This window comes from Mauremys mutica, chromosome 1 (genome assembly GCF_020497125.1).
Source record: "Mauremys mutica isolate MM-2020 ecotype Southern chromosome 1, ASM2049712v1, whole genome shotgun sequence".
Classification (NCBI taxonomy): domain Eukaryota; kingdom Metazoa; phylum Chordata; order Testudines; family Geoemydidae; genus Mauremys; species Mauremys mutica.
In genome coordinates, this window is record NC_059072.1 from 241,783,177 (window position 1) to 241,809,720 (window position 26,544).

The window sequence follows — 26,544 nt, forward strand, 5'->3', positions numbered from 1 at the left end:
TTTAATATGGACTATGCTTGTTTCTTTGCCCCAGTGCTAGTAGATGTGAAACTAATTTGTTGATACTTCTGGACAAAAAAAAATCTTCTCTCTCTCCTGCACAACTACCTCTTAGTCTTATGTATGTCACTTACCAGAGGAACTTAGATTTTGTTTGCATGTGATCCACATATATGTTAAGATCATTAAAATTGCAAAGACAAGCTCTTGTGAAAAGAAATGCTACAATTAAGGTTCCTGTGACCTTAATTTGACCCCCTTGTGTGTAGGCATTGCTAGTTTAATTATCACTTTTTCTATGGGACCTGTGTCTCGTTCAGTGCACTCAGTATTTTATTTTATCCGCATTGTACAGTGTGTGGCCTTATGTCTGATTTACTGCACGCTATGGAACCTGGCTCTGAGGACAAAAATATAATTTCCTCATAGGCGTTTTTGTGGCACTTATTGCTAGAATGAGTGCGTCACAAAACCTTAACACATTAGCTTTGAACCCAGTTTCACAGCTCGTGGTTACTTAAAATCTCAGTTCCCCCTTTGTGGGTGCCTAGCTTGACACTCATAACCTGATATGTCAGAGTACTTCCTATTATATTAGCACTTTAGTTGTTCAAAGTACAGCTCCCATTGACTGACTTCACGCAGGTGAGTGCTTCCTCCTGCATGCTGCCTGGGTACCAGCAGAGGGGTCACAGAGTAAAGGAAAGACAGATTCCCCCAGTTCCAGTGCCTAGCCTAGAACAGGCAGGAGCAGCAGTTACAAGGAAATATCTGCCTTTGCCATGTAGTGTGAGGGGGAGGGAGCATGCTTTGTGGGGATTGACCAGGATGCTAGGGGCTGTGAGAGGCTCAAACATGCTAAGCAAGGAGAGAATCTTTAGATTTTAGCTGCTAAAATTTAAGTATGAGCATGTGCTAACTGCCATTTTTGAAAGGTGTATATAACTTGGTTACCTTTGGACAAACTTTCATGGGGATGGTAAAAGGCACAGCCTAATACAAAGGCCCAGCCTCTGCCCAATTTAAAGTCCTTGCTCCACAGGATGGGGGCTCTAATTTCTCCAAGAGGTCACTAGAATTTTGAATAGTGAAAAATGTATTTTCCCCCCCTCCCACTGTCATTCTCTAAAACAGCTGAACCATCATGGTGAAATTTTCTAAAAAGATTTCAAACTGAGGTAGATGCCCAGCATGGAACATTTTAGCCTACATGCTTACCGTTTGGCAAAAGATAACAATTAAAAACAGGGTCTTATAATGGGAAGTGTTGGGTAACCTTAATAGATGGTGCCACCAGCTCTACCTATAACCACCACAGAGCCCAGTTCTATAAGCTTACACATGCAGCACATAGCCCCATTGAAACATAATTTCAATTTAACAAAACCTGCAATCTTGCTTCAGACACTAATGATCAGAGAAGTAGTTATTCATTTAAAAAAAATCCAGTATCTTGGTTACAGGAGGCTGATTCTGCACAGTAAACCTGAGAACACTACACTCATTCTAATGCCCTTCAGAGAAAGGTTCAGTGTTGCCTTTTGGAACTTTTGTTTTGAAGTTGTAACTCACCACTAATAACTTGCTCCAACTCCATTTTGGCAGAATTCCTGCTTCTGCACATGAGTGAGAATGGAATTTAAGTGCTTGAATGAAAAAAAAAGTTAAAGCATGAGAAGTTAAGCTTGTAAGATAGGAAAAAGGCCTGTCAGAGCGAAATCAGTATTCAATGAGTCATCTAGTAGCCATTTACTTTCTCAAAACATTCAGCTTACAGGCCAGGGAGGCTCAGTGGGATGGGAGTAGTGGGAGTAATACCCTTCATGTATATGGACTAAAGTCTCAGAGAACAGAAAGAAGAGGGTGGGAGGGGGAATCCAAGGAAGGCAATATCACATCTTAGAAAGATCCAGTTCAAACTTCAGGGGAGTGAAGCAGCAGACCAGAACAGCTCAGTAACAAGAGCACACTTCTCATATATCCAGTGTACTTTGTAGGGCCAGAGGACATTTAGAAAGAGGATTTGTTCTTGTATTTGCAACCCTGTCTTACTAAAACAGTATTTTCAATGTGATGTAGCTTAATATCCTTTCATTGTATTGTAAGTTTTAAGCTTGTGGAAGAAAGTTTAAGATTCCATCTGATAAAAATCCAAATGCCTCTAAGATGGGGTTTTAATGCCATTTTGTAAAATAAAATATAGAAAAAATAAGCCTACATCCCAAAAGAGGGAAACTTTGAAGGAACTGGTAAATTATAAAGCCAAATAAATGGCTTAGACATGCAGTTTTAATACAGAAATACTGCCAGAAACAGTTATGCTGTGCTTAAAGCTGAAGTCCTAAATTCAGCAGAATTCCCATTGAACTTCAGTACATTTTTTGCCAGGGGAAGGACTGCAGGATCCAAAATACATTAAGGGGACAACATGAGGAATTTACTTTCAGTACCAACTCTTCCCCTTCCACCACTTGATGTAAGAAATAGAAAAAATGTAAACTTCAACAGTGGCTCACATGTACATGTCAGAGTTAAGAAAGTGGCTTTAATTACACTGCAGATTGTTTCTGAAGAGTTCAAAGAACAGCTGCCCAAAGGTACACAAACCAAACTCTTAAAGTAGTCAGTATTTACTATGGAATGATGACTTCTGATTTGCTAATCTTAGTCTGGTGAGTGTGCATCTATTTATGGAATCTTTCAAAACACTGTTGTGCGCACACAGTGCATATCAAGGCTGGACACATTTGAATCCATATTGCATGCCACCATGCTGTTTCCTCTGCAAGTTACTCTATTTGATCTACTGACTAATCTATACTGATGTCACTGAGCACTGACGTTTGTAACAATCAAAATCATGACAGAGTGACTCCTGTCCACAAGCATCTAGGCACAAAAGGACAGGTCCATGGTATGCTGTCAGGCTCTTTTTTTTTTTTTTTTTTTTTTTTAAAACATTCCTTGTCTATTACCACCACTTAAAATCTTAAGTTTACTGGTAAGTTACTGCTCTCTGTTAGAAGTTCAGCTAGAGTGACTGAGGCCTAGTCTGCACTTTTCTGATACATATGTACAGGTTCAGTGACTGAAATAAGCTAGAGCAGCAAAAGCACTTATGCCGATATAACTGTCTACACTAAGGCTTTTGCAGGCATGGAAATGTGTCAAAAAATCCACAGCCTTAACAGGCACTGCTATGCGGGTAAACATTTCTAATGTAGACCTGGCCTGCTTGTCCAAACAGAGAAATGCAAATGTCCATTTCAGCTTTGCATTCCATAACAAAGCTGCAATGAAAGGATTTCCAGCTGTATAGGGAATGGCTAATTCATCAGCTTTCTATGGGAATTCTATTCTATTAGTCCTAGCTTTTGTAAAACAAGCTCCTTGTAAGACTTAAATCTGGAGCTAAATTAAACCCAGATCACATTGAACAAATGCCCCATAGCCTTAGCATTCTTTTAAAAGGTCTATACAGTACATTAACAATGAGCACTGTGGAAATCCCAGCTCTCAGCACCAAAGGATTATTTAAGGTATGCGTTATAGGCAAACTTGAAGTGGATTTTAGCTTGGCATTTCAGTAAGAGCTTAACATAAGGGGTCAGAACCTCAGCTATACCAACTGACACCAGTGATCAGCCCTGAACTTTTTCCCCTCCCAAACAAACAGAGGTTTCTGTGTAGTTTCTTGTAAGAGTATGGTGTGGTGTTACTGTGCTTTCTGTGAATTAGGTCACAATGCAGTAGAAACGGAAGCACCACTTCAACTGTTCGCCCCCCCCCCCGGGGGGGGGTTGTATAATCAAACTCACAACTTACTATATAATTTACTGTATTCAGAACTCTAAAAACACAGCCCTGGTATTAGGATAAAATAATTCCCAGTTACAGGGTGGGGAAGCAGAGCACTTAGAAAAAACTCACCACCTAGATCTGTGAAAACTTTGCTACAATACTGAAGTGTAAACTACCACGCTTGCAAATACTGAGTTTTTGCAATGGTAGATGATTTGTCCACGTATTGTCAGTAACTTTAAAAATTTAAGTGTCCTTATTGCCATAAAAAGCACCTACAATTGACCATAGACTGGCAGCTTCAAATTGTAAAATAAACCACTCCATATTGGAGGTTCATAGTTGTCCATATTGCACCGTCATATCCTTACTGGAAATGAAGTCATGTCCACCTGTTTTAGGTGATTAGAATTTGTTCTGCTATGCAAAACTGTACAGTTGTTAGCATAAACTGAAGTTCTGAAAGGATGTGGAATGTAGTCTCTTCAGGGATGATTTTTTCTTCAGTCCTTGGCTGTTACAGTAACGCATCCTTCCAATGTCTGCAATTCAAGCTATGGGAGGGAGGGAAAAGTAATACTGCATTAGAACATTTTTTCTGCAATTAGCAGCTTCACTATTCTCAAAAATAGAAGGCATGTTAAGAAAACAGTGAACTTTTCTTAAAACTAGGAATTTTAAACAAGTTCAGTATTGTAACTACATTAAGTAGCAATAAATTGTCAGTAAAATATGCAGCACTATAAAAATTTTAAATGGAGATGGCAGAAGAGAAGAAATCAAGTTACAATAAAACAATGTGAAAGCTAATAGTATGCTCTGAATAAAAGCAGAAAAATTATTGTTGCTGTGTGCATACTTACATACTGACAAGCTTTTTCTAACAGATGGATTTAGCGGTATAATCAGTTTTAATAATAACCCCAGGGCTCAAATTAGCTTGTTCATACATGCAAAACTGCAGCCACTCATCCCTATTCAAATATCTAACAACAATACAAGACCTCTCAGTGGATCAGTAAGATATTATTTTAACAAAATACAGACCAGGAGGAGTATGAACAAGTACGCATAAATGGACAAATACACCAATGGATTTACCTGTACTTTAATCATTTACATTTATTCATTTGCAAACAGGCCTTGCACTCATTGTCAAATGATAAGTACTTTATAGACTGAATATATAGAGAACTGAATTTTGTCCTGTGATAGAGAAACTATTACCTGGCAGTGTTATGCAGCAGTGATGGAAAAACAATGGTATGTAAACATTCTATACAGTGTATAAACATTACAACCCTAATTTGATCACAATCCAGCAGCATGTCTATCTTTAAATTTGATTCATTTTTAATAATATTTCCTGGACATAGTAAGTCAGGCCTCTCTCAAGTCATTCAACTCCACTGAAAATAATACAAATCCTGCACTAATTTAATTAAATTTGCATATTACAGACCCACTGTGTTTTTTGCATTCCATGAGAACTTTACCAACAAATGTCAAATTATATTATCAATATGTCAAATTAGCATCACTACTTTAGCATTGATATAGTATACTTCTCTGGGTACTTAGTATTGTTTAACAGGATTTACACTGCAAATGACAGACAGACATACTTCAACTGATACCTTTTCATGGACTATCTTGTAAAGGCACAGTCAAACCCATATTAAGTCCGACTAGCGTAATTGTTACACAACTAAATTTCAAATGACTGCATACTTAAAGTTAAAGCTTTCTAGTCCCTTCCCCACCCTCTTCCAAAAACTCACTTATTTACCAAAGAAGAAAAGTATTTTAAAACTTAGCTTGAATAAAGTATATGACAGCAGGAACCCTTAGCACACGATGCATTTTTCCAGTGGCCTAATATTACCCTACATATAATGCAGTGGGCCCTTGGCACCATGAACTCTTTTATGTGTACTCCTATTATTCAGTAAGTTTTATCAAACAAAAAGTTTGTTCTGATTCTCACTAAATACAGGTATTAACCCTTCAGCTGGGCTTTTGTTATAGATGGTCTCTTAATGGGACACTTTTTACTTTCAGTGGAACATCATTTTCAAAACTGCCATCAAACAGGATTTACTATTCCAGGGCGTCCATGTTGCATTGCAGAGCCGCTACTGTCATACATCACTTGGCTAGTCTCTGATGTAAGGCTCTGTAATAAAGTAGCTTTACTCTGGAGGCTGATTTGCCTTTCCCACTTTTTCTGTTCATGAGCATTGTGGAAAAACTAGAGTCAGACACAAAAGCTGCTACAGCAGCAGCCCTCAGGGAAGCTAAGTATTAAATTGCTATGAATTCTCATTTGTAACAAGTGTCTTTTTAGTCCAGTGCATATGAAAATACTTTTGAGCCTTGTGTTAGGTTTCGACTTACTTTAACATTGTCATACTTTATTATAGCCTACCTTTTGCAGTTCTTTTTAGTAAGCTTGCACAGTTAGTGTCAGACAAGCTCACAAGCAGCATTTACAGGATTGACTAAAATACTTCTAGGAGCTGCTCCAGAAAGAGTTTGAAACTTACAATGCAAATTGGTCTTTTCAAATCAAAACTTATTTTCATTTTGTCATACGTCTTATCCACTTTTATGCTATCAGAATGCATCAGGGACAGGGCTGTGGCCAACATGGCTCAGGAATAAATACTTTTGTTTTTCACTTAGGGCTTGAGATCTTTATGCTCGGTGAAATAAATGGCAATAATGCTGCTACTGACTTCAACAGTGTAGGATCGGGGCCTCATCACTCAGTGTCTTCCCCCTTCAGTAAGATACCTCCAAATTTTGCCCAAATGAGGGCCATACTGACAACTTGGAAAGAGCTGACAGGTCACAATGGTTTTCTATAAAATGAAGGAAGACTGCAGTCACCCTACTTGTTTAAACAGAAGGTGTGCGATCCATTGAGACTACAGGTCTGAGCATGCTATGCTGCAGCTTCAATCAAAGTAAAAATACGTCTTCCTGTGATTTGTAGTCTCAGGGCTGCCCCTCTGTATTAAAGAGGAAGGTGGCTCTGGGTTATACTGTAATCAATTCATGGACTGTATTAGGTCTGCCCTGGCCTATGGATGAAGTTTTTGTGTGAGGGGGGGAGAAGAGGGGTTAATTACTGGATTCTGAAAGGAATGGCCTTAGAATTTTCATACCTGTAAAGCTGTCCAAAGGAAGTAGCATCTGTGTGCTTGAAGTTGTTTGCGTAAACATTAGTTATTTTAACCTTAAACTGGTTCAAAGGAATGTCAGTTTTTAGCCACAAGCAGTAATGCATGTACCTCTCTGGACAGTAACAGCAGCTACTGTAGCTCTCCCACTGTGAGCTATCCGTCCTTTTCACTGATGTCAGGCTTACAGACAGAGAGGAAGGACAGGAGGAGTCTGAAAAGGAGATCCCGCTATCAAAATCACCACTCTAGAGATGAGAGCCTACCATGACAGAGCAAGGGGTTAGATAATCCTTGTGCTAACAGGTTTTATCTTTTGGGGGATGAGTAGGGGCAGAGAGGGCATAGAAGTAAAAGGTCTTGCAAGTTCTTATTCAGCTGGCAATACTTAATTTTACTTAGTGCAAATCTGTAGCTTAATGAAGAGCATTAGAACTTGCAGAAGGTGCTCTACTCCGATAACACTGCAATGTATTACTGAATCCATCCTGTTGGAAAATTGTCACTTTCTGTTACTTATGCAAGTACCTTCCATCTAAGTCGAGAGAGAGAGAGAGAGAATATCTATGCTTAGGAAATGCAAAAATTGACCACATCACTTAACATGGCTACTTTCAGAAGCTATATACAAGCCAAATAAATTGACCCTGTGCCTCACTTGTTCTCAAATGCCTTAATAATAAAGGAACACGGTATGCCTTTTACAACAAAGGTTTAAGACTCTCTTCTCACAAGTTCTCTGTGGGTGATTGAAGACCAGTTTCAAAGGGCTCTCTCCCCCCAGCCTCAGACGCTACATTTTCAGTACACTAATATCCTCTACTTAACTAATTCCAATAGGAGATGGATGCAAGTCATCCTGTGGACAGTGGCAAAGAACCCACAGAATAGTTTTTAGTGGAACCTAGCTGTAGAAATTCCATAGTCAGTCTTTCCCCCTGCCTCCAAAATAGAAAAAAAAATATTTTAACGATAAAGTCCCAATATCCTTTTGAAGCAGCCTTCAGGGGAACCCGTAAGTTTTTATCAAGTAGACTAGTTCTTGCTGCAGGAGAGGGCAGCATTTGTTTTGGACTGAGAATACAATAGTCTCAATGAAGTTGTATTTGTTAATCTAGTTCCCTAACCTTTTCCATTAAGTGTCTAGAACATTCTGGGTAACTACTATTTTAACCCCTTGCAAAGAGAAAGAGGTTACTGCAATATGCTTGAAGTAACAAAATAACCAATGTGTTCGGAGTCAGGCTTGAAGAGAAATTGTCTACATGACAAAGTCTTTATTATAAAACTTTAGATCTCATTATGATTTTTGTGTAGTGTGATAGTTTGAAAATGTGAATTTTTTTTTAAATACAAGGTTTGTGTTCTGGTTCACTATTAACTTGAAGATTTAAATAAAACTGAATACAGACATTGATTCTACTGTTTTCCTTTTAATATTGAAACAAGAATGAGTCTCTGTGGAATGAGAAACAGAACATTTAAAATTGCTCTTTGTTTCACAGAAATTTCGTACTATAGTAGGTAAGAATTGAAGGGGAACGTATGCTTTGAATTTAATGTGTAGATATGCTAAACAAGTGTTAGAAAAAAAATTACCGTTCTTGGCTATACACAAAGACAGAGAGCTTGCTATTCTGTCAACTGAATACTTTAAAAAATTCTGTAAACAGGACATGTAAAGCACTAAGCAGAACCCACTGCAAATTTAAATAAGCCCTGCCTAGCTCATAGGACCCCTCCTCTCACAACTTTATCAGCTATATTGCCAGCCCTGTCCAAACTTCATTCTGAATGAGTAAGCCCTTTCATTTTCAGTTTAAACCGACTTTACTGAAAAAAATCCCAGGTTTTACAAAAAGTATTATTCATTTTTCCCTCATTTTCACCCTACCTTTGTATCATTCAAATATATAAAAAATAACTTGTTTTATTAGGAAAATCCAATACATTGCAATGAGATATATGTATTACAATAATATAACAGTTTGTGTGTATATGTAAAGCTGCTTGTTGAAGTAAGGCTATGTATTAATCTAGAAGATGCACACAACAAACAGGCATGCACGCAAGCTCTGAAGTGTGTGCCCATCTGAATGCGCTCATGAATCTCACGCCCACCACGTACACATTTCAAGCTGTTAGCAGATAAGTTTAAAGATCTGACACTATAATGGTAAGAAAACTAAAGTCTGTATCAGAATATGTTTCAGGACATAAAGACGTATTCAAACATTTTAAAAAACAGAAACAGGAGAAAAAGGATGAAATTGAGTGTATGCCCTGCAAATGGTGTGGCCCAATTATTAAATGTAAATATTTATAGGCTAGTCCACTTCTGAAAGGTTGCCAACCCCTGGTGTGCTGAGTCTTCATTTATTCACTCTAATTTAAGGTTTCACGTGCCAGTAATACATTTTAACGTTTTTAGAAGGTCTCTTTCTATAAGTCTATAATATATAACTAAACTATTGTTGTATGTAAAGTAAATAAGGTTTTTTAAATGTTTAAGAAGCTTCATTTAAAATTAAATTAAAATGCAGAGCCCCCGGACCGGTGGCCAGGACCCAGGCAGTGTGAGTGCCACTGAAAATCAGCTTGTGTGCCGCCTTCGGCACCCATGCCATAGGTTGCCTACCCCTGAGCTAGTCATTCAAAGTCTACAACTGTTTATTCAAATGAAAAGTTTTATTTGGGAATTAGGGATATACTGTTTTCTTAAATTTAGAGGGGGCATTGTGTTTTGAATTCTGTTTCAGTTCTGCAGCAAATCACACTGAATTCCATTCATCAAAGTATTAATCTGAATACTTTCCCCCCATCCTTCCATCCACCAAAATAAACCCTGATATTTACCCCCAAAAAATAGATTTTTCCACAAATTTTCACCTGGTTTTGTTGTTGTAATAATAAATTCCAAGGAAAAATTAAATAAAATAAAAACCAAAAACGAAGGGTCTTAAGAATGAGGGAGGAGGCCTTGTCATTACTACAATGGCTCTTAGCCAAGATGGTCAGGGATTCAACCCCATGCTCTTGCTGTCCCTAAAACTGACTTCTATAATTACCTTGTTCTGTTCATTTCCTCTGAAGCATCTGGCACTGGCCACTGTCAGAAGACAGGATACTGGGTTAGATGGACCATTGGTCTGACCCAGTATGGCCTTTGTTATGTCTCATTCACTATGCACCATCCACATAAGGACTTACTGTGTTACAGTGGTAACTCCACTGCTTTTAATAGTTGCTTTGGGCTTATATTTGGAATTACAAACAGAATTGGACCAAGCATGAGGCAGAGATCCTGTCCAACTTTCACAAGGAGTGAGGCAGGCATGCTGCATAACAACAGTAATCTCGGATCATGTCATTCAAGTCCACACTGTAACACATACAAGGGAGCACAGCTGAAATTATGCATGTAACATCAGCTTTTCTACTTCCTGGCTTTCAATTGTTTCACTTTGCAAAACTAATTATCTTTCCATAGGGTTTAAGGAATATTTTCACTGCTATTTGCCTACACACCATAAGAATGCCAATGCCATTTTGTTGAAAATACTGTGTTCTGTGGATGAATTGTTAATGGCTCTATGCTCCCACAGCTTCATGCAGAGAAGTCAGTGGTGGAAGCAAGTGCTTCTGCAAAGGGTGTGGTGTGCAGAATCTTTGGGGCAGGCAGTAACCAGGCCTTACATATTTCACTGCACAGTCATCAGTAAGAAATAACCAATAAGCAGTTGTCTAACATTTGTTGCACACTAATTTCATAGTGCTGCAAGGGGTGCAGTAAATGAGGTTACTTGCTGCACCTAAATTACTTGCATAGAAAACACACACATTCACTACATTTTCCCTACTCCTGTATTTAGACACAGACACACAGCAGCTCATGTCACTCAGAACACTGGGAGGTAGGTAAAGGCAGCATATGCCAACCTCTAATTCAGCTAAATCTTTTTTTTTTTTTACCCTAATACTCAGGGTACATCTACGCTTCGAGCTGGGGGTGTGATTCCTAGCTTGGGAAACACACACACACACTAGCTCTAACTGAGCTAGTGCACTAAAAATAGAGCATAGTCTCAGAGGAGTGAGCGGCAGGAGGGGCTAGCCCCCCCAATTACGTACACCCCCAGTACACTCAGCACAGAAAACGCAGGGAGGCTAGCCCCTCCGCTCACTCTGCCATGGCTACACTGCTTTTTTTAGCATGCTAGGATGATCAGAGCTAGCATTTGTACTTCTACTCAAGCTTGGAATTATACCCCTAGCTCAAAGCATAGTCAACATGCTCTAAAAGGCACCTCTCTTCCATCAATGCCAGCTTTTCTGCCAAATTTCCACTTTATACCACACCCTGCTCAGAACTAGGCTTCTTTTAGAATAAAATTACAAGTTTTTTCATGGGCAGAGCGAGACTATTGCTGAACCATTTTTTTCTCCAGCTTTAAAAACAAATAAAATCATGCTTCAGCTCTGCACAAACAAGGATGGTGAATGTTTCAGGAAGCTTTAAACAACTGAGAATGGGGGGTCATTATGCACATGCCTAAGCAACTTCAGCTATTCATAGTAGCACTCCCTCTATAATGCAGCTACCATACAAGGAAAGGTACAGGCTGTCTGTACCCTACAGTCTATACTGAAAACTTTTGCCAGTATAGCTACATCAGAGGTGTGATTTCTCCCACTCCCCCAAATCTGATTGATATAACTATGCCAGCAAAAGCCCTAGTGTAGATGCAGTTATACCAGCAAAAAAGTCACTTAGCTGATACAGCTTATTCAGTCTGGGGTGCATATTGGGAAGTGTTATTTTGCCAGTATACGCTGTGTCTCCGCTATGAGAATCTGCTGGTATAGCTGTACCAGCAAACACATTCTACTGTAGACAAAGCTAAATTAAAGCTTCTCTTGGGCAACGTTCAGATACTCAGAACTGCCAAACTGGTCTAAAGATTTTTAGTGTTTTACCACCTAAGTGGAATCCACATCAGACCCAAGTACAGTCCTTACACAAGTAAAACTCCTTGAGATGTACATTGGGAATTTTGCTTGAGGAAATCCAGAGTTAAGGTTAAACTTAAGAAATCCAAATGTGTTAACTATGCATTTTCATACCTCAAGGTATCCAAACAACCATTGGAAGGGGGGGGGGGAGAAATGAATGTCCTTAGTTTAATCTGGGATGACACATCAACGTATTATATACTAAAGCAAGGGTCGGCAACCTATGGCACATGTGCCAAAGACAGCACACGAGCCGATTTTTAATATCCCCTCCAGCCCTCTGCCCTGACCCCTCCCACTACACCCAGCCCTCAGCCCCACACACACCTCAGGCCCCTGCACCCGCCTCATACACACCCAGCCCTCTGCTTGACTCCTTCGCACACCCTCCACAACCCCAGCCCTGACCGGGACCCTCACACACACCCAGCTCCCCCACGCCCCATGCACCCCCCACATCCCCACCCCGAGCACCAAATGGGAGCTCCTGCACCCCCCCACACATTCCCACCTGCACCCCTCGCACTAAATGGGAGCTGCCCAGCTAAGTGCCCCACACCCAAACCTCCTGCCCCAAACCTGTGCCCCCTCCCTCATTCTAGCTCCTGGCCAGACCCTTCACACCCAGCCCTGTGCTCAGTGCACTCCCACCCTCAGCTCAGTGCAGAGAGAGGAAGAGAATGGGCCAGAACCAGGGAGAAGGTAGGTACTACTGTATGTGGGCAGGGCCGGGACCCCCAGACCTGCAGCGGGCTGAGCGGGTCCGGCAGCCGGGATCCCAGCTGGCAGGAGCCGGTGAATGGAACCCTGGAGCGGCAGTGGGCTGAGCCACTCAGCCCAATGCCGGTCTGGGGTCCCGGCCTCCGGCCCCGCACAGACCACTGCTGGTCTGGGATTCTGGCTGCCAGACCCTTGCCAGCCAGGGTCCCGGCCGCAGGCCCTGCTCAGCCCACTGCCGGCCTAGGTGAACAGAAACCCAGACCAGCAGCGGGCTGGCGGCGTAAGATCAAAATTTTAATTTAATTTTAAATGAAGCTTAAACATTTTGAAAACCTTGTTTATTTTACAATAGAATAGTTTAGTTATATAATATATAGACTTATAGAGAGAGACCTTCTAAAAAACATTAGAATGTATTACCGGCACACGAAACCTTTAAGTGAACAAATGAAGACTCAGCACACCACTTCTGAAAGGTTGCCGACCCCTGTACTAAAGTATGGTTATTGCATAGTGTCACTACAGGCAGAGTTAAGGGTGAATGGGCATCTTAGCATGTTTCAATTTCTTTTCAAGTGTAACCCATACCAAAAAAGTCTAGGGTGTTATAATGCTTGGTTTTGGAATAATTACAATATCTCTGAACATTTTTACACTTAAACATTTATGTACTCAACCTGAACTGCAGTCATCTCCGGCTTATCCGGAAATTAAGATAGTATCTTCCATGGAAGAGCCATTAAGAACCCACGCATATGCTCATTGAAAAGCTGTTTTAGGGCAGGATCTCTGCTTTTTCCAATGTCCAGAGTTCCAAGTGGCAGTACATGATCAAACGTTTGCATCTGTTAACCATACCCCTTAACTGAAAATGATTCTAGCTGCTTCATAATAAAATACTAAATAAGGATTCTTTTCTCCCACCGAAGGCAGCCTGTACCCTGCATGCTTGGCTCATTGTTTCCAACAGAAGAGATTACAAAATACATTTTCTTTTATTGCAAGTTCAGCCCAGCCATTCAGAACCACGGGCCAATTGTGACATCCACATAGCCCAACCCACTTACTGGCCGAGGAATGGCTATGTTTCCAACAACATCTGGTCTCCAAATCCTCAGTCATTCAAGAATGTTCCCACAGCAGCCTTCAGGGAGTCTGACTCCTAAAACCAGAACTCATGGTAGGAATTTTTAAGAGTTAGATACAGGCATGAGGGAACATGTTGGAATAACTCCAAGCAAACTTCAGTTTCAAAGTAAGCCCAGACTGTTGACAGTCTTAAAATGGCTTATTAGTAATTACATACTCGTTTAGCCCTAAGTCAAGAGCACTATATATTAAGGAAAATCAAAAGCAGCCCAGGGTCTGACAGTACAACAGTAACAGAGGCTTTGTGGCTTTACAGCTACTGAAACAGATCTAGACCACAAGCAAAAGATTCAATCTACAGTATCAGTAATACAGACTGTGAATGACTCTCAATAATTAGAGCTTAAATGTTAAGCTCTTAGAGGAGAATTTTGACTAAGGCAAATATTACTTATATTTTAATCAAGGAGTTTACTGGAAGACTTAACTTTAAATTAACAAGTTTGTGATCTAAAATGAAACCTATGACTGAAGATTCTCTGCTTATTGTTAAGTACAACAAGCATTTTGCATGTAGTTGACCTGAAAGCAGTCCTAAGTCACTTGTGTCCATTTTGTAGAAGTCTTCATCTTTGTTAAAGACACAGAAACCTTTGTGGAGAGCCAGTGCTAGGCATAAGCAGACTAAGCAATTGCTTAGGGGCCCAAGCAGCTCAACAGGCCCCCTATTCACTTCTTATTGTGTTGGGGGGGGAAGACCCCAAAAGTATTCCTGCTTAGAACCCCCAATGGGCTGGTACTGCGCCTCTGCCTTTGTGAAACAGTGAAAATCAGCTTTAAGCAAGAAGCTCAGTCCTATAGCAAACACCTCTTTTCAGAGAGGAAATTGGCTCATACAAACCCTTACGATACTTATTGAGTTCTGAGAAACTGTTAAGACAGTTCTTATTTTAACTCAATATCTCTCCAAGGCTTAAGTTTCATGAAATACTATACTGTCATAGTAAGTGACTGAACTAAATAGAATTAAATACTTGGTCAAAACAAGAACTGAAATATTTAAAGAGACTTTGCTAAAATTAGAGCCTTCAATCAGAAGATTGCTAATAGATTGTTTTCCAGTTACATCATAATACAATATTTCCCCCAGAAGGACACACCTTACAGTTAGTCTGATCATACATTTCACATCAAATGTAGTTATATACTGTAAATAGTTCAGAAACAGCTTCTGAAAAGGAGTGTTCACTCAGGTCATCCCTCTCAAAGCAGCAGCTGCATCAGTTGGGAAGAGTGAAGGAAGAATCTCAACTCTCTTGCCAACATAGCTTAGGCATCTTATTTATTTTTCAGAAATATCCATACGGTACATTAAAAGAACATTTAAGGTTTCAAAATTAAGCACTCCAAAGTTAGGAAATGCCAGAAATAAGCTTGCCTCTTATATCATTAAAGATAGATGCACTAGAGGGAGCACATTAATTACCTGATCACATACCATTTTTCTCCCATAGGACACCTGCCTCTGTCAGTACACAGGATTGATAGTGCACAGTTAATGAGTAGGTAGTTGTTCAATATTTTATTTTCTCCTTATTGTTGAATCTGTGGCTATTGGCCTTATTTTCTACACACTGTTCACACCCTGCTCTGAACACAGAATTATTAATTTTCTTGTGGGCTTTTCTGTAACACTCAGCACTACAGTATTCAAATGAGTCACATGCTTTAATCAATCTAACTATCTTCTCAAACCCCTGTGAGACGAGGGGCTGGTAATCATTCCCATTTTATAGAGAAGTATCTATTCCTTTTGGGTGCCCAATTTGAGACGACTAAAATGCAGATTTTCCAGAGTACTTACCATGATACAGTGCTTTATATACTCAACCACAGCTCCCACTGATTTCAGTTTCACTGCTGAGTGCTCTGCATATCTGCTAATCAGACCACAGTGTCAAGTTGAGCACCCAGAAGAGGAGTACCAGTTCATCAGTGACCACCTGGGAAAAGTTTAGTTTAAGTGTTTTGCCAAGTATCACACAGTAATGCTGTGGCAGAGGCAGCAATAGAATTCAGTTCTCCAAGATAGCATTCACCTGCCTCAACCATGAGCCCATCCTTCCCTTTCTGCAATCCCCTGCCTCATTTGCTACACATTTTTTGACTTCTGCAACAAATGAAGCAGGGGTACTACAGACAACAGTCTCCTTCACCACACAACCCTGATTCACCCCCAGAGCAGGTCCAATCTGTGTACTGAATGAGTCAGGGGTCCCGTGGAAAAAAACAAGCATACACAGAAAGGGGCTGAGTTAAGATTGCACAATCTTAATTCTGGCTTTTTCTAATTTTTGAGTGCTTGACTTTGCATAATGTTCTTTTAACATAATTTGTGTCCAGTACTATTATATATATATGCACATTTTGATATCTTCTTATCAATTCACACATACCACCCCTCTCAAAAAAATAAAATTAGACTGGAGCCTCTTCAGGCTTGTACCCAATAGCATTTTAAACAGTAAAAGCTGTACACAGTGTCATTAGTCACATTAACCTAGGTTTTTAAAAAAGCAAACTGAAAAAGAGAAATTCCATCATGTGGCATCACATTGATACCCATGTGGTTCATCAAGACGTCTGGAACGTTTATCTCTACCACACAGACCCCTGCCACTTAAGCTAACAGAGTAACCAATAGCAGTAGTAGGTTACCATGTGTGGACTAGAACTAGAAGGGGGAGAAGAGACAGTTTGCCAGTGGGTTTCATAGATATTTGCTGACAGCAGAGGAATTATGAGATTCAGGAATCTCAGGTTCCATCCTAGGCTCTGGAGGAGCCTATGTTCTAGTGGGCAGAAAAGTCTGCTTGTTTCCCTCAAGACTGAAACCTTGTGCCCCCACCCCCTCCAACCTGTCCCTGTCTCAGTCCTGTCTCTTCCCCACCCCGGCTCCATACCACTCACCCACACTCCTAGAATGGAACATTTCAGCCCAAGTGGTTGAAGTTTGACAACACTATAAGTAGCTGAAAACAGGGTCTTTCTTATAAGAGGGAATGTCTGGCAACCTTAATGTGTGCTGTTAACGCCATCTAGAATATCATCATCTTCATTTCAGTCAAGCAATGCAAGATAAACCTGGCTGTGAAGGGTCAGAACCCAGTACGGTGGTAATATAGGTCACTGTCACAGCTTAACACACCAGTACCGACAGCTAGAGTTTCTTGGCACTAAATACAAAGATAATCACACTCTCAGTACTGAGAAGTTATTCTCTCTTTGGCCTGTTGCTGGAGCCAAGGCTGCCAGATGTATCCCTCTAAAACAGAAGTGTGATGGATCTCCCATTCTTAAAAAACATTAAATCAGGAGGCTTTTAATTGATTAAAAAGGGCTATCAATTTAAACTGCACATTAAATGATCCAGGTCAAGAGAATCTCAAACTGAAAGACCAGGATTAACACAAGTAGGATCTTGAAAATGTCTGTCAAGTCAAATCTTTCACTGACAGTCTTGTTCTTCCTATCTCCTTTTCTAAATGGTAGGGCTCTGTCAAGTTTAATGCAAGTGGCAAACCAACATTTAATACAGCACGTGGCTTTATTCTGAAAAAATGATTATGGGTATGTCTACACAGGGATAGAAACCCGCAGCACAGCCATGGCGGTCAGCTTACTTGGGTTTGCCGAACTAAAAACTGCCATGTAGATGATCAGGCTCGAGTTTGAGCTCTGGGACCCTCCACCCTCTCTGGGTCCCAGAGATAGGGCTCCAGCCTGTGCCAGAACATCTACACAACAATTTTTCAACCTTGAGCTGTAGCCCCAGAAGCCCAAGTCAGCTGATCCAGATCAGCCATGTGTTTTTTTTACCCCTGGTGGACATACCCTATTTCAAAATATCACATACTATACTTAGGGTACGTCTATACTACCCGCCAGATCGGCAGGTAGTGTTCGATGCATTGTATCTCATCTAGATGCGGTAAATCGATCCCCGAATCGACGCCTGTACTCCACCTCAGCAGGAGGAGTAAGTGGAGTCGACGGGGGAGCTACGGCAGTTGACTCGCCTCTGTGAGGACAGCCAGGTAAGTCCAACTAAGATACCTGGCGTAGCTGAAGTTGTGTATCTTAGGTCAAACCCCCCCGCTAGTGTAGCCTAGGCCTTACTGTCCCTATCAGCCAGCTTTAGTGACAAGTTTTTAATTCTTTGTATTCTTGTTAGGGTTACAGAGCCAATGCATCTCAGAACATATTCTGTTTATTTTTTAGCATAATTTTTCCCCTTCTGAAATATAGTTCCATTGCAACAAGTTTGCATAAGTGTCTGAGGGCATAATTTGGCCTGCTGAAACTTTTAGTGTTGATATCTGAGAAAAGGAAAGAACTTAGTTGGACTCTGGGCCTTTCTTTGAACTTGCAGGGTTGACAGGGAAAAAAAAAAGATCTTTAACTGTTTAGTGAACACATGCAATATGAAAACCATTAAGAAATGAGAAAGTCCACTGTCATTTAACCCTTTTCAGAGGAAATCACTATCATAATGTGTACATCTTTGCATTTATCGGGAAAAATATAAAAATACTCCTGAAATATTAAGACTGTTTCCTCTGTACTTGATATACACCAGCATATTGCATGAATTTCTACAACTACCACCTGAATACTGATCTATGAAGTGCCAAATTAAAACAAAGTAAAACGAGGGGTAAATATTGCTGTCATTGGACATTCATCGTTTGTGCAAATGTGTATCAGTACAGCAAATCACACAGTACCTAGACTGTCAGTTTAAATGTGCAGATATATTGATTGTATTAATGCATATGAATCAGAGTCTAGATCTGAAGTCTCAGATTTGGAGTAAATAAGTATAATGTAATATTTTACCAACAGCTATACTGCTCGAGTTCCTACATATCTGAAGGTAACTGCATGACAGCTAATCTTTAAAGCAGATGATACAAATTATCCTTTGAAACATTTATCAGCTTTGTTCCTGTTTTCCCATGAAACTGTATACAGAAGCTGTTACGTCATTACACAGGATGGAATGCAAGTATGTTGTTCCAAATCTCAGCCTAAACTGCTAAAAATCTTATGAATTTTTGGCACCGATCTATCCTTTCTAAACCTCTGGCATTTAGCTCAGCTATGAAAAGTGTTTATGGTGCTGCCCCTCCATCTTAATGATCAATTGTACTTTTTGTTTAACCACCCCATGCACTAGAATTGGGATTTTGCTTTTTTTTTTAAAAATGAAAGTAAAAGCTCTTCTATGAAGAGCTAAAATGGTGCAAAACAAAGTGTCTCAGCAGTAATTCTCAGCTGTTCTCAGAATGCAATTTAACCGTAGTTTCTCACCATCTCACTTTCAACAAGATCTGCTTCTGCTTAACGCGAAAGCTCTTACATACTAAAACTGTACAGCACTAGTCCTGATTTAAGATTTGTTCTTAATCTCCTACAACAGAGCAGATAAATATCAATATTCTTTGTTAGCTGACACTATATTTTTGTGCTCCACACTCAATAGGTAAGTTTCCAGACTGAGGAGAGTATGTTGCAAACAGGCTAAAAGACACCATACGTCAGGGGTCAGCAACCTTTCAGAAGTGGTGTGCCGAGTCTTCACTTATTCACTCTAATTTAAAGTTTTGCGTGCCAGTAATACATTTTAACGTTTTTAGAAGGGCTCTTTCTCTAACTCTATAATATATAACTAAACTATTGTTGTGTGAAAAGTAAATAAGGTTTTTAAAATGTTTAAGAAGCTTCATTTAAAATTAAATTAAAATGCAGAGCCCCCCGAACCAGTGGCCAGGACCTGGGTAGTGTGAGTGCCATTGAAAATCAGTTTGCATGCCGCCTTCGGCATGCGTGCCATAGGTTGCCTACCCCTGCAATACACCTTCAAGGGAAAAATTCACATTAATTTGCTGTCAGCCTTAAATGCATTGATGATGAAGTTTTCAAAAGCACTTTAAGTGATTTAGGGCCCAGATTTTAAAGAGTATTTAGGGATTGCTTCACTGAGCATTGCAATGCCTAACTTATGAGCCTATATCTCCTGGAAGTCAATGATACTAAGGGTCCTAAATGCCTATGTTATTTTTTTCAATAAGAGTTCAGCTCCTAACTCAGTTAGGCATTGCAACACTGAGTTGCAATTGCAACCTTTAAAATCTAGACCCTGAAGATGCACAAGTCTTATGGTCTCTGAATGTGACCTAGATGCTTTTGAAAATCCTACTCTTAAGATTTTGAACTCTGCAAACTTTCTTCAGTTATGTGTATTGCCTAGTATTGGGTTCAGGACATTTCTGTTTTTAATTATTTTTTTTTAAATTTGAATTACTCTAGAGGTGGAATGTTAATTGCAGGACAGACTCTTTGTAGTTTTTTTTCCTCCACTGTGAAAAGAATACATAAATATCAGATAAAGTGTAAGGGCAGGAAAATACATTTAAACTGATCACTAATAAAATAAGGAGCAGTGATGTTAATGAACAAATTCAACTGAGGATGTAGAAAGGACTTCGATATTGAGGGCAAGTCAGATACTTGAATTTATGCTAAACTCAATAGGTCAGGGTTTCTCAAACAGGGGTCGCCACTTGTGTAGGGAAAGCCCCTGGCGGGCCAGGCCAGTGTGTTTAATTGGCCCGGAGCAGTGATCCGCCGCCAGAGGGAGCCGCAATTGGCCGGACCTCCGGACGGGGCAGGTAAACACACCAGCCTGGCCTGCCAGGGGCTTTCCCTACACAAGCGGCGACCCCTGTTTGAGAAACCCTGCAATAGGTGTTTGAGTTAAAATTAAACAGTTTATGAATGTTATCTATTTTTCTAGTGGATGCAACAGATTAAGCTGAATGGACCAGGCAGATTATGCTTCAGTCTTAGTCAGAGTGACTTTAGAGAAAGTGAAATTTTATGTGTTCATTCACAACAGTGGTGTAGCACTCTGCTCACATTTTTACAACTTGATCCTGCAAGGTGCTATGCACACTCAATTGCCCCAGGAGAACTGAGTATTCTGATATTGCAAGGTGAAGATCCCCAGTTGAATTTGTTACAAATGAATCAAGCTCAAAATTGCTGGGGTTTTTGATGGAAAGACAGAAATCCTTTTTTGATCTTTCTGTATGCAATAAAGTCTCACCAGTTTCTTCTCAAGCACATCAGTACAAGTTAGGTAGGGTATATACATGGTTAAGTTTTAGAGTGAGGTGACCTAATATGAGTACTGTTCCTCTAATAAAAGGTAAAATGCCACTTAAATTCTGTTCGCACACTCTATGCAACCTGACCGCATAAGGCTGCACGAGAACACAGAAATGGCCCTTAGGCTATAAAATAGGTCATTTCAGTACAAAAAGAGTGAGTTTAAAAAAAAAAAAAAAAAAGGGGGAACTCAAAACTTGCTCGACAAAGTGAAATTAAATAATTTCTCAAGAACATTTTTAGGGATATATTCTCCCCTAGAAGCATGCTTCTGCCACTAATACTAGTATTAAGGTTATATCTTCCCCTGCAAAAGTGTATTAAGCAATTCTTTCCAGTGCAACATACCAGTCACCAAAACCTACAATGTAATTAATTCAAATGCCCCTCCAGTAACAGTAGCTGTAAAACATTTCTTTTAAACTGCCTTTATTTTCAACACTTTACATGTATAGTTTTATTCTTGATCCAGGATTATCCCCGATTTGAAGTTCATAGTCTCATTTTGTATCTGAGGGTTACATATAAATTTGAGTATAACCTTGAATGCCCTTGCAGCTTTGTCTAAATGTCATCAGATTAAAAAAAGAAAGTCTAACAATTTAAAGATCCACTTCTCTGAAATACAACTTCCCTCCCCTCCCCACAAATGAAAATATACCCCAATATGCGAGTTCCAGGAAATTCAACTGAAACCAGTATCTTAAAACTCAAACTGAATCCTAAAAATTTTAAACAAACTTCAGGATAGGTAGACCTTTCCAATATTGGTTTGTCTTAACCTTGATAGGAAATATTTTTAAATTGTTTGGGTGCAAATTTACCAGCTGAGAGGATGTTATTGTTGGGATAGGATGTGACGGACAAAATCCTGTGCACTGGAGCACCCTGTGTCAGGCAGGAAGTTAGGAAAGTAAAATGTTATCTCAGTTAGTGCAGAGAACCAGAGTTGAAATATTAAGTATTCACTTTTCATTCTCAGAAGTTTTTACAAGATAGCCAGAAGAATGTGTGAGTCACATTAGATATGACAAACCAACTTTAAAACATTCCTACATTAGGAATTTTGTAAAAAGAATGTCAGAGTTCTGATTAAACAGACATCTTCAAACCCCTTGCTGTAGCCAAGTGCTTACTCCATTCCTGTGATCACCATCTACAGTACTAGTGTCAAATACAAGGAAGTGGAAATAGCTCTCCTTCCTTTGACTTCATGCGTTTCCAACATATGGTATTAGCAGTGCTGTACTATAATCCACACAGAGAAAGATTATCTCCAGCCCAGTCAGTAGGTTATTGGGTTAGTGTGAATGGAAGCAAAGCCCTTCTCAGGTGAAGACACCTTTCTCCATTATAAACGTGCACCCCAAGCAGTTAAAAGGTCTGTTAGGCTTTATAGAACTTAATACAGAATATAAATTCAAGGCTTAACCTGTTTTGTGTAAGTGTTCTTATGAAAATAGTTTAAATTCTACTTAACATTTGTAGTCTTAAGAAATCGTATGATAAAAGAAACATTAACACCTTACCTTAAAATTAAGATAAAAAAAATTAAGATATGACTTGTTTAGGCTGTGTATTTATTCTTTGCATTTCTCTTAATTTGAGCAATGAAAAGAATCAAAGGAGTTACAGTTTTGTATACAGTACTTAGTTTCATACTATCTGGAATGTTTAATGATTGTTCCCATGAGAACTTTTAAAAATTCTAGAAACATTGGTTAGCTTTAGGTTTTTAATAAGAGCCTGCTTTTACATGATGTAGATGTAAGGATAAATTAGGTTTGACATCATCCCTTCAATGTACAATGCTTTCTAATTCCAAAGAACCATGAAGTGCTAGTTACTTACCCGTTTTCACTATCCAAGACAAAACAAGAAAATTAGGTAAGTTATTTTAAAGTCTTTTCAGTTTTAACTTAAGATGATACTTTTACGAGACGCAAGGAGAGTATTAGTTTGCTTTGACTGGGATTTCTCAATTGACAGTGTGCCTTTAACATCAGATGTGGCCCAGTCACAAACCCATTAAGGGAAAGTCTCAAGAGGAAGGAGTGAAAGCACCAATTCTTGGAACATTTTAGGACAAGGTTTGCTAAAGCCCTGGGGAACAGAGATCTAACTAGATCTGCTCCCATCAGATGTGGGGAGGGTACACTGTAATGTCTTCCTGCATCCCAACTCCTTTGCTTGTAGTCTAAGGATGTCACATTCCTAACCCAACTGCTGCATTTTTCTGACCAATATAATGTTGCAGAAAGAGATTTCACTTAAAAAAAAAAAAAAAGGTTCCAACTCTGTTGCAAAAATAACCTTGCAATGATCGACAGAAGTATTGCGCCTGGCCTGAAACAACAGCATTATAGGAACAGTAACTGTCCCTATTAATCTCAACAGTGCACTCACTAAGGGTGCCGCGGAGAGTTCGACTTCTCAGAGTTCGACCTTGGAGCCGCAGACTTCAATCCCGCGGCGTCAGGACGGGTAAGTCAGTCGAACTAAGGTAGCGAACTATTCGCGTAGCTGAAGTCGCGTACCTTAGTTCGACCCCCCCGTAGTGTAGACCAGGCCTAACTCTGAAGCTTAACAGTGGCAATTTTAAAGCCAGATGTCCAGGCCTCATTTGAATGTGTGCAACTAGGTGTGTGACAGTCCCAAGGTCAGCAGCGGGGAGTAAAGTCCAGTGTGGGAGGAGAGTAACTTCATAACTCTGGCCCACTTATCTTAATTAAAATCTAACCCAGTTCTCAACACAGTGAGGGGGTGATACCCTCCTCCAGCCCAATGCACTAAGGATGAAATCCTGGCCCCACTAAAGTCAATGGCTACTCTTTGAGGTGGAGGCGTGATTTCCATTTTGGGGAGCCAGGCCCACATTAGCCCTGACTGAACTTGGGCACTAAAAATGTAAGTGTAGTCAGGATGGGCGCCAGTAGTGGCAGAAGCTGGCTTCCTAAGTATGAGCAGGTGGGATCTTACTCCAGCAGCTAACCTATCCCACCACTTGCATGGCCACAGCTACACTTTCAGGGTATGTCTACACAGCAAAGAAAAACCTACAGCTGGCCCACTCCAGCTGACTGGGGCTTATGAGCCTGTTTCATTGCTATGTAGACTTGCAAACTCAGGCTCTGGGACCCTCCAACCCCACAGGGTCCTTGAGCCCCAGGTTCCTACCCAAGCCTTGACATCTACACAGCAATGAAACAGCTACCTACCCCAGAAGTCAGCTGGCACAGGCCAGTGTCTAGTTGCTGGGTAGACCTCATCAGTTTCATCCAACTAGTTCAATTAGAGCTAGCAAGGGTGTTTGGCCTCCAGCCAGAAATTACACCTCCATCTCAAAGTGTAGAGCGATCCAGTAGCAAAAGTCCCACTGACTTCAACAGAGCCAGACTTTCACCCCCACCCCGTTCCTATCCCTAGAAGCGGGATCCCACCTGTCTGTCGCCCTCTCCCTCGGGCTCTCCCCTCTCTCAAGGAAAGGCTGCTGCATTTCTGCCCAGGCCCCGCAGGTAGAAAGATGAGGGAAGCGTGTTGTTACCTGCATGTCCCGTCCACGAGGCAGCCGCTACCTGCTGTCCCCCTCCCGGGCTCCGCCGCCGGGCTCGGCGCTGGGCGGGTAGGACAAGAGGCTCATGGCTTCGCCGCAGGCGGCCTCCACCTGGCGCACCTGCTCCTGGCTGAGCCGCTCCCTCCAGGCGTGGATGGCCTCCCGCGCGTCCCGGGCGGAGATGAGGAAGGGCCGGTCGGAGGAGTAGGCGGCGCCGCGGGTCATGTTGAGCACGAAGCTCTCCATGGCGGGCGGCACGGGCAGGCCGGCGAAGCGCAGCAGGCGGCGCAGCTGGGCGCGGGGCTCCCGCACCAGGTCCTCGTAGCGCAGCTGGGTGTAGCGGCGGCGCAGCCAGGCCGGGGCGCGGCGGGAGAAGAGCAGGTCGCGGAGCCAGGCCTGGCAGATCACCTCCAGCGCGCCGCTCAGGAAGAACTCGGCCCGGTGCTGCTGCTGCGCCCGCATCCCGCCGCCGCCGCCGCCCAGCCCGGCCGCGGGCAGGAGCTGCCGGCGGGGGAGTCCCCGGGGCTCGGCGCGGTGCCGGCTCCGCAGCACCTGGATGCTCTCCCGCAGCAGCGCCTGCTTGGCCTTGAGGCGGGAGTTGTGCACGGCGCGGGGGTCGCGGAAGAGCTGGATGACCCGCAGGTTGAGGCCGGGCTCCCGCAGCAGCGGCAGCAGCGCGCCCAGCTCCAGCAGCCGCACGTCCTTGATCACCACCACCGGGTACTTGCGGCACTCGGCCTCCAGCTCCCGCAGCCCCCGCGGCGGGCAGCTCCGCTCGCAGGCGGCGCCGTCGATCAGGCCGATCTCGTGGCGGGCCCAGGGGGCGGCCGGGCAGAGCGGGGCCGAGCAGATCACCTTGTTGGTCCGCCAGCCGAAGAGGGCGGCCGTGGTGAGGTTGGCGGCGCCGCCGCCGCCCGGGGCCGGAGGGGCCAGCGGGTCCCGGGGCGCGGGCGGGGCGGCGTAGAGGCGCAGCACGGAGAAGTCGCAGCGGAAGAGCGAGCGGAGCATGTCGCGCAGGGCGCCCTGCAGGCTGAGCGCGTCGGCCGGGTACAGGGCCTGCCACAGGTGCCACATGGGCTCGTACAGGTAGAAGACGTCCGGGTGCTGGTTGAACAGCTCCCCCAGGAAGGAGGAGCCCGTGCGCCAGGTGGCGTGCAGGTAGATGTGCCGCTTCCCGCCGCCGCCGCCGCCGGCCTCGCTCCCGCCAGCCGCCGCCCCCTCGCCCTCCGGCGACTGCTCCTCCTCCTTCTCCTCCTCCCAGCCCCACTCGCCCAGCGCCTCCTGCAGGCTGGGGCAGCGGGGCTGCAGCGGCGCCTCCTCCGCCCCGCGCCCCCGCCGGGCCCCGTAGTCCTGCACGTAGGGCACCAGGAGCAGCAGCAGCAGCGTGTAGAGCACCAGCAGCAGGGCGAGGCGGCGGTGCTGCCAGCGCCGCCACCGCCGCCCCTTCATCGCCCCGCCGGGCTCGGCTGCCGGGCAGCGGCGTCTGCAGCCAGTCGCCGCCGCCCGCCCTGCGCTTGGGCTCTGGCTGAGCCGCCGCCGCCGCAGCAGCAGGGAGAGTCCTGCCTGTTGGAAAGCGCTCAAACTTGGAGGAGGAGGGCGGAGGCGGTGCCTGGGGGTGTTGGCTCCGTGGGTCCCTCCCCGTCTGGAAAAACACGCCCAGGTGCCGGAGACTCCGCGGCTAGAACAGCAAAGAGGCTGCTGCCCCCGCCTTCCTTCCCCATAGCCAGCTGCTGAAGCTCCCCACAGACAGACAACTGCCCCTGCTGGCCGAGGAGTCGCCTCTTCCTCCCCATCAGGCTGCAACCTTCAGTGGCCTCTTTCTGGAACCAGACCAGGGCTGCTGTCTTGAAGTGGTTTCACTCCTAAACAGGGAGGGTTTATAATTTTGTTCAGTGGCTTTCAGCACCACTGTACAAATTGTGCCAGTGCCACTGAACCTGCCCTTTCTTC

General features: G+C 42.6%; 1 protein-coding gene across 1 annotated transcript; it reads right to left on the reverse strand.

Annotated features, from left to right (window-relative positions):
* Positions 1–610: 610 nt before the first annotated feature.
* CHST7 (carbohydrate sulfotransferase 7) lies at positions 611–26,176 on the reverse strand. Its single transcript, XM_045004814.1, has 2 exons — positions 24,586–26,176; positions 611–4,355 (listed from the first exon to the last, which is right to left on the reverse strand). Exon 1 carries the CDS (start codon positions 26,041–26,043, stop codon positions 24,613–24,615), a length of 1,431 nt encoding a protein of 476 aa, XP_044860749.1. The 5' UTR covers positions 26,044–26,176; the 3' UTR covers positions 611–4,355; positions 24,586–24,612.
* Positions 26,177–26,544: the final 368 nt, after the last annotated feature.

Excerpts from the sequence above, each read along its gene's own strand:
- CHST7 (XM_045004814.1), bottom strand. The coding sequence starts at position 26,043 with ATGAAGGGGCGGCGGTGGCGGCGCTGGCAGCACCGCCGCCTCGCCCTG.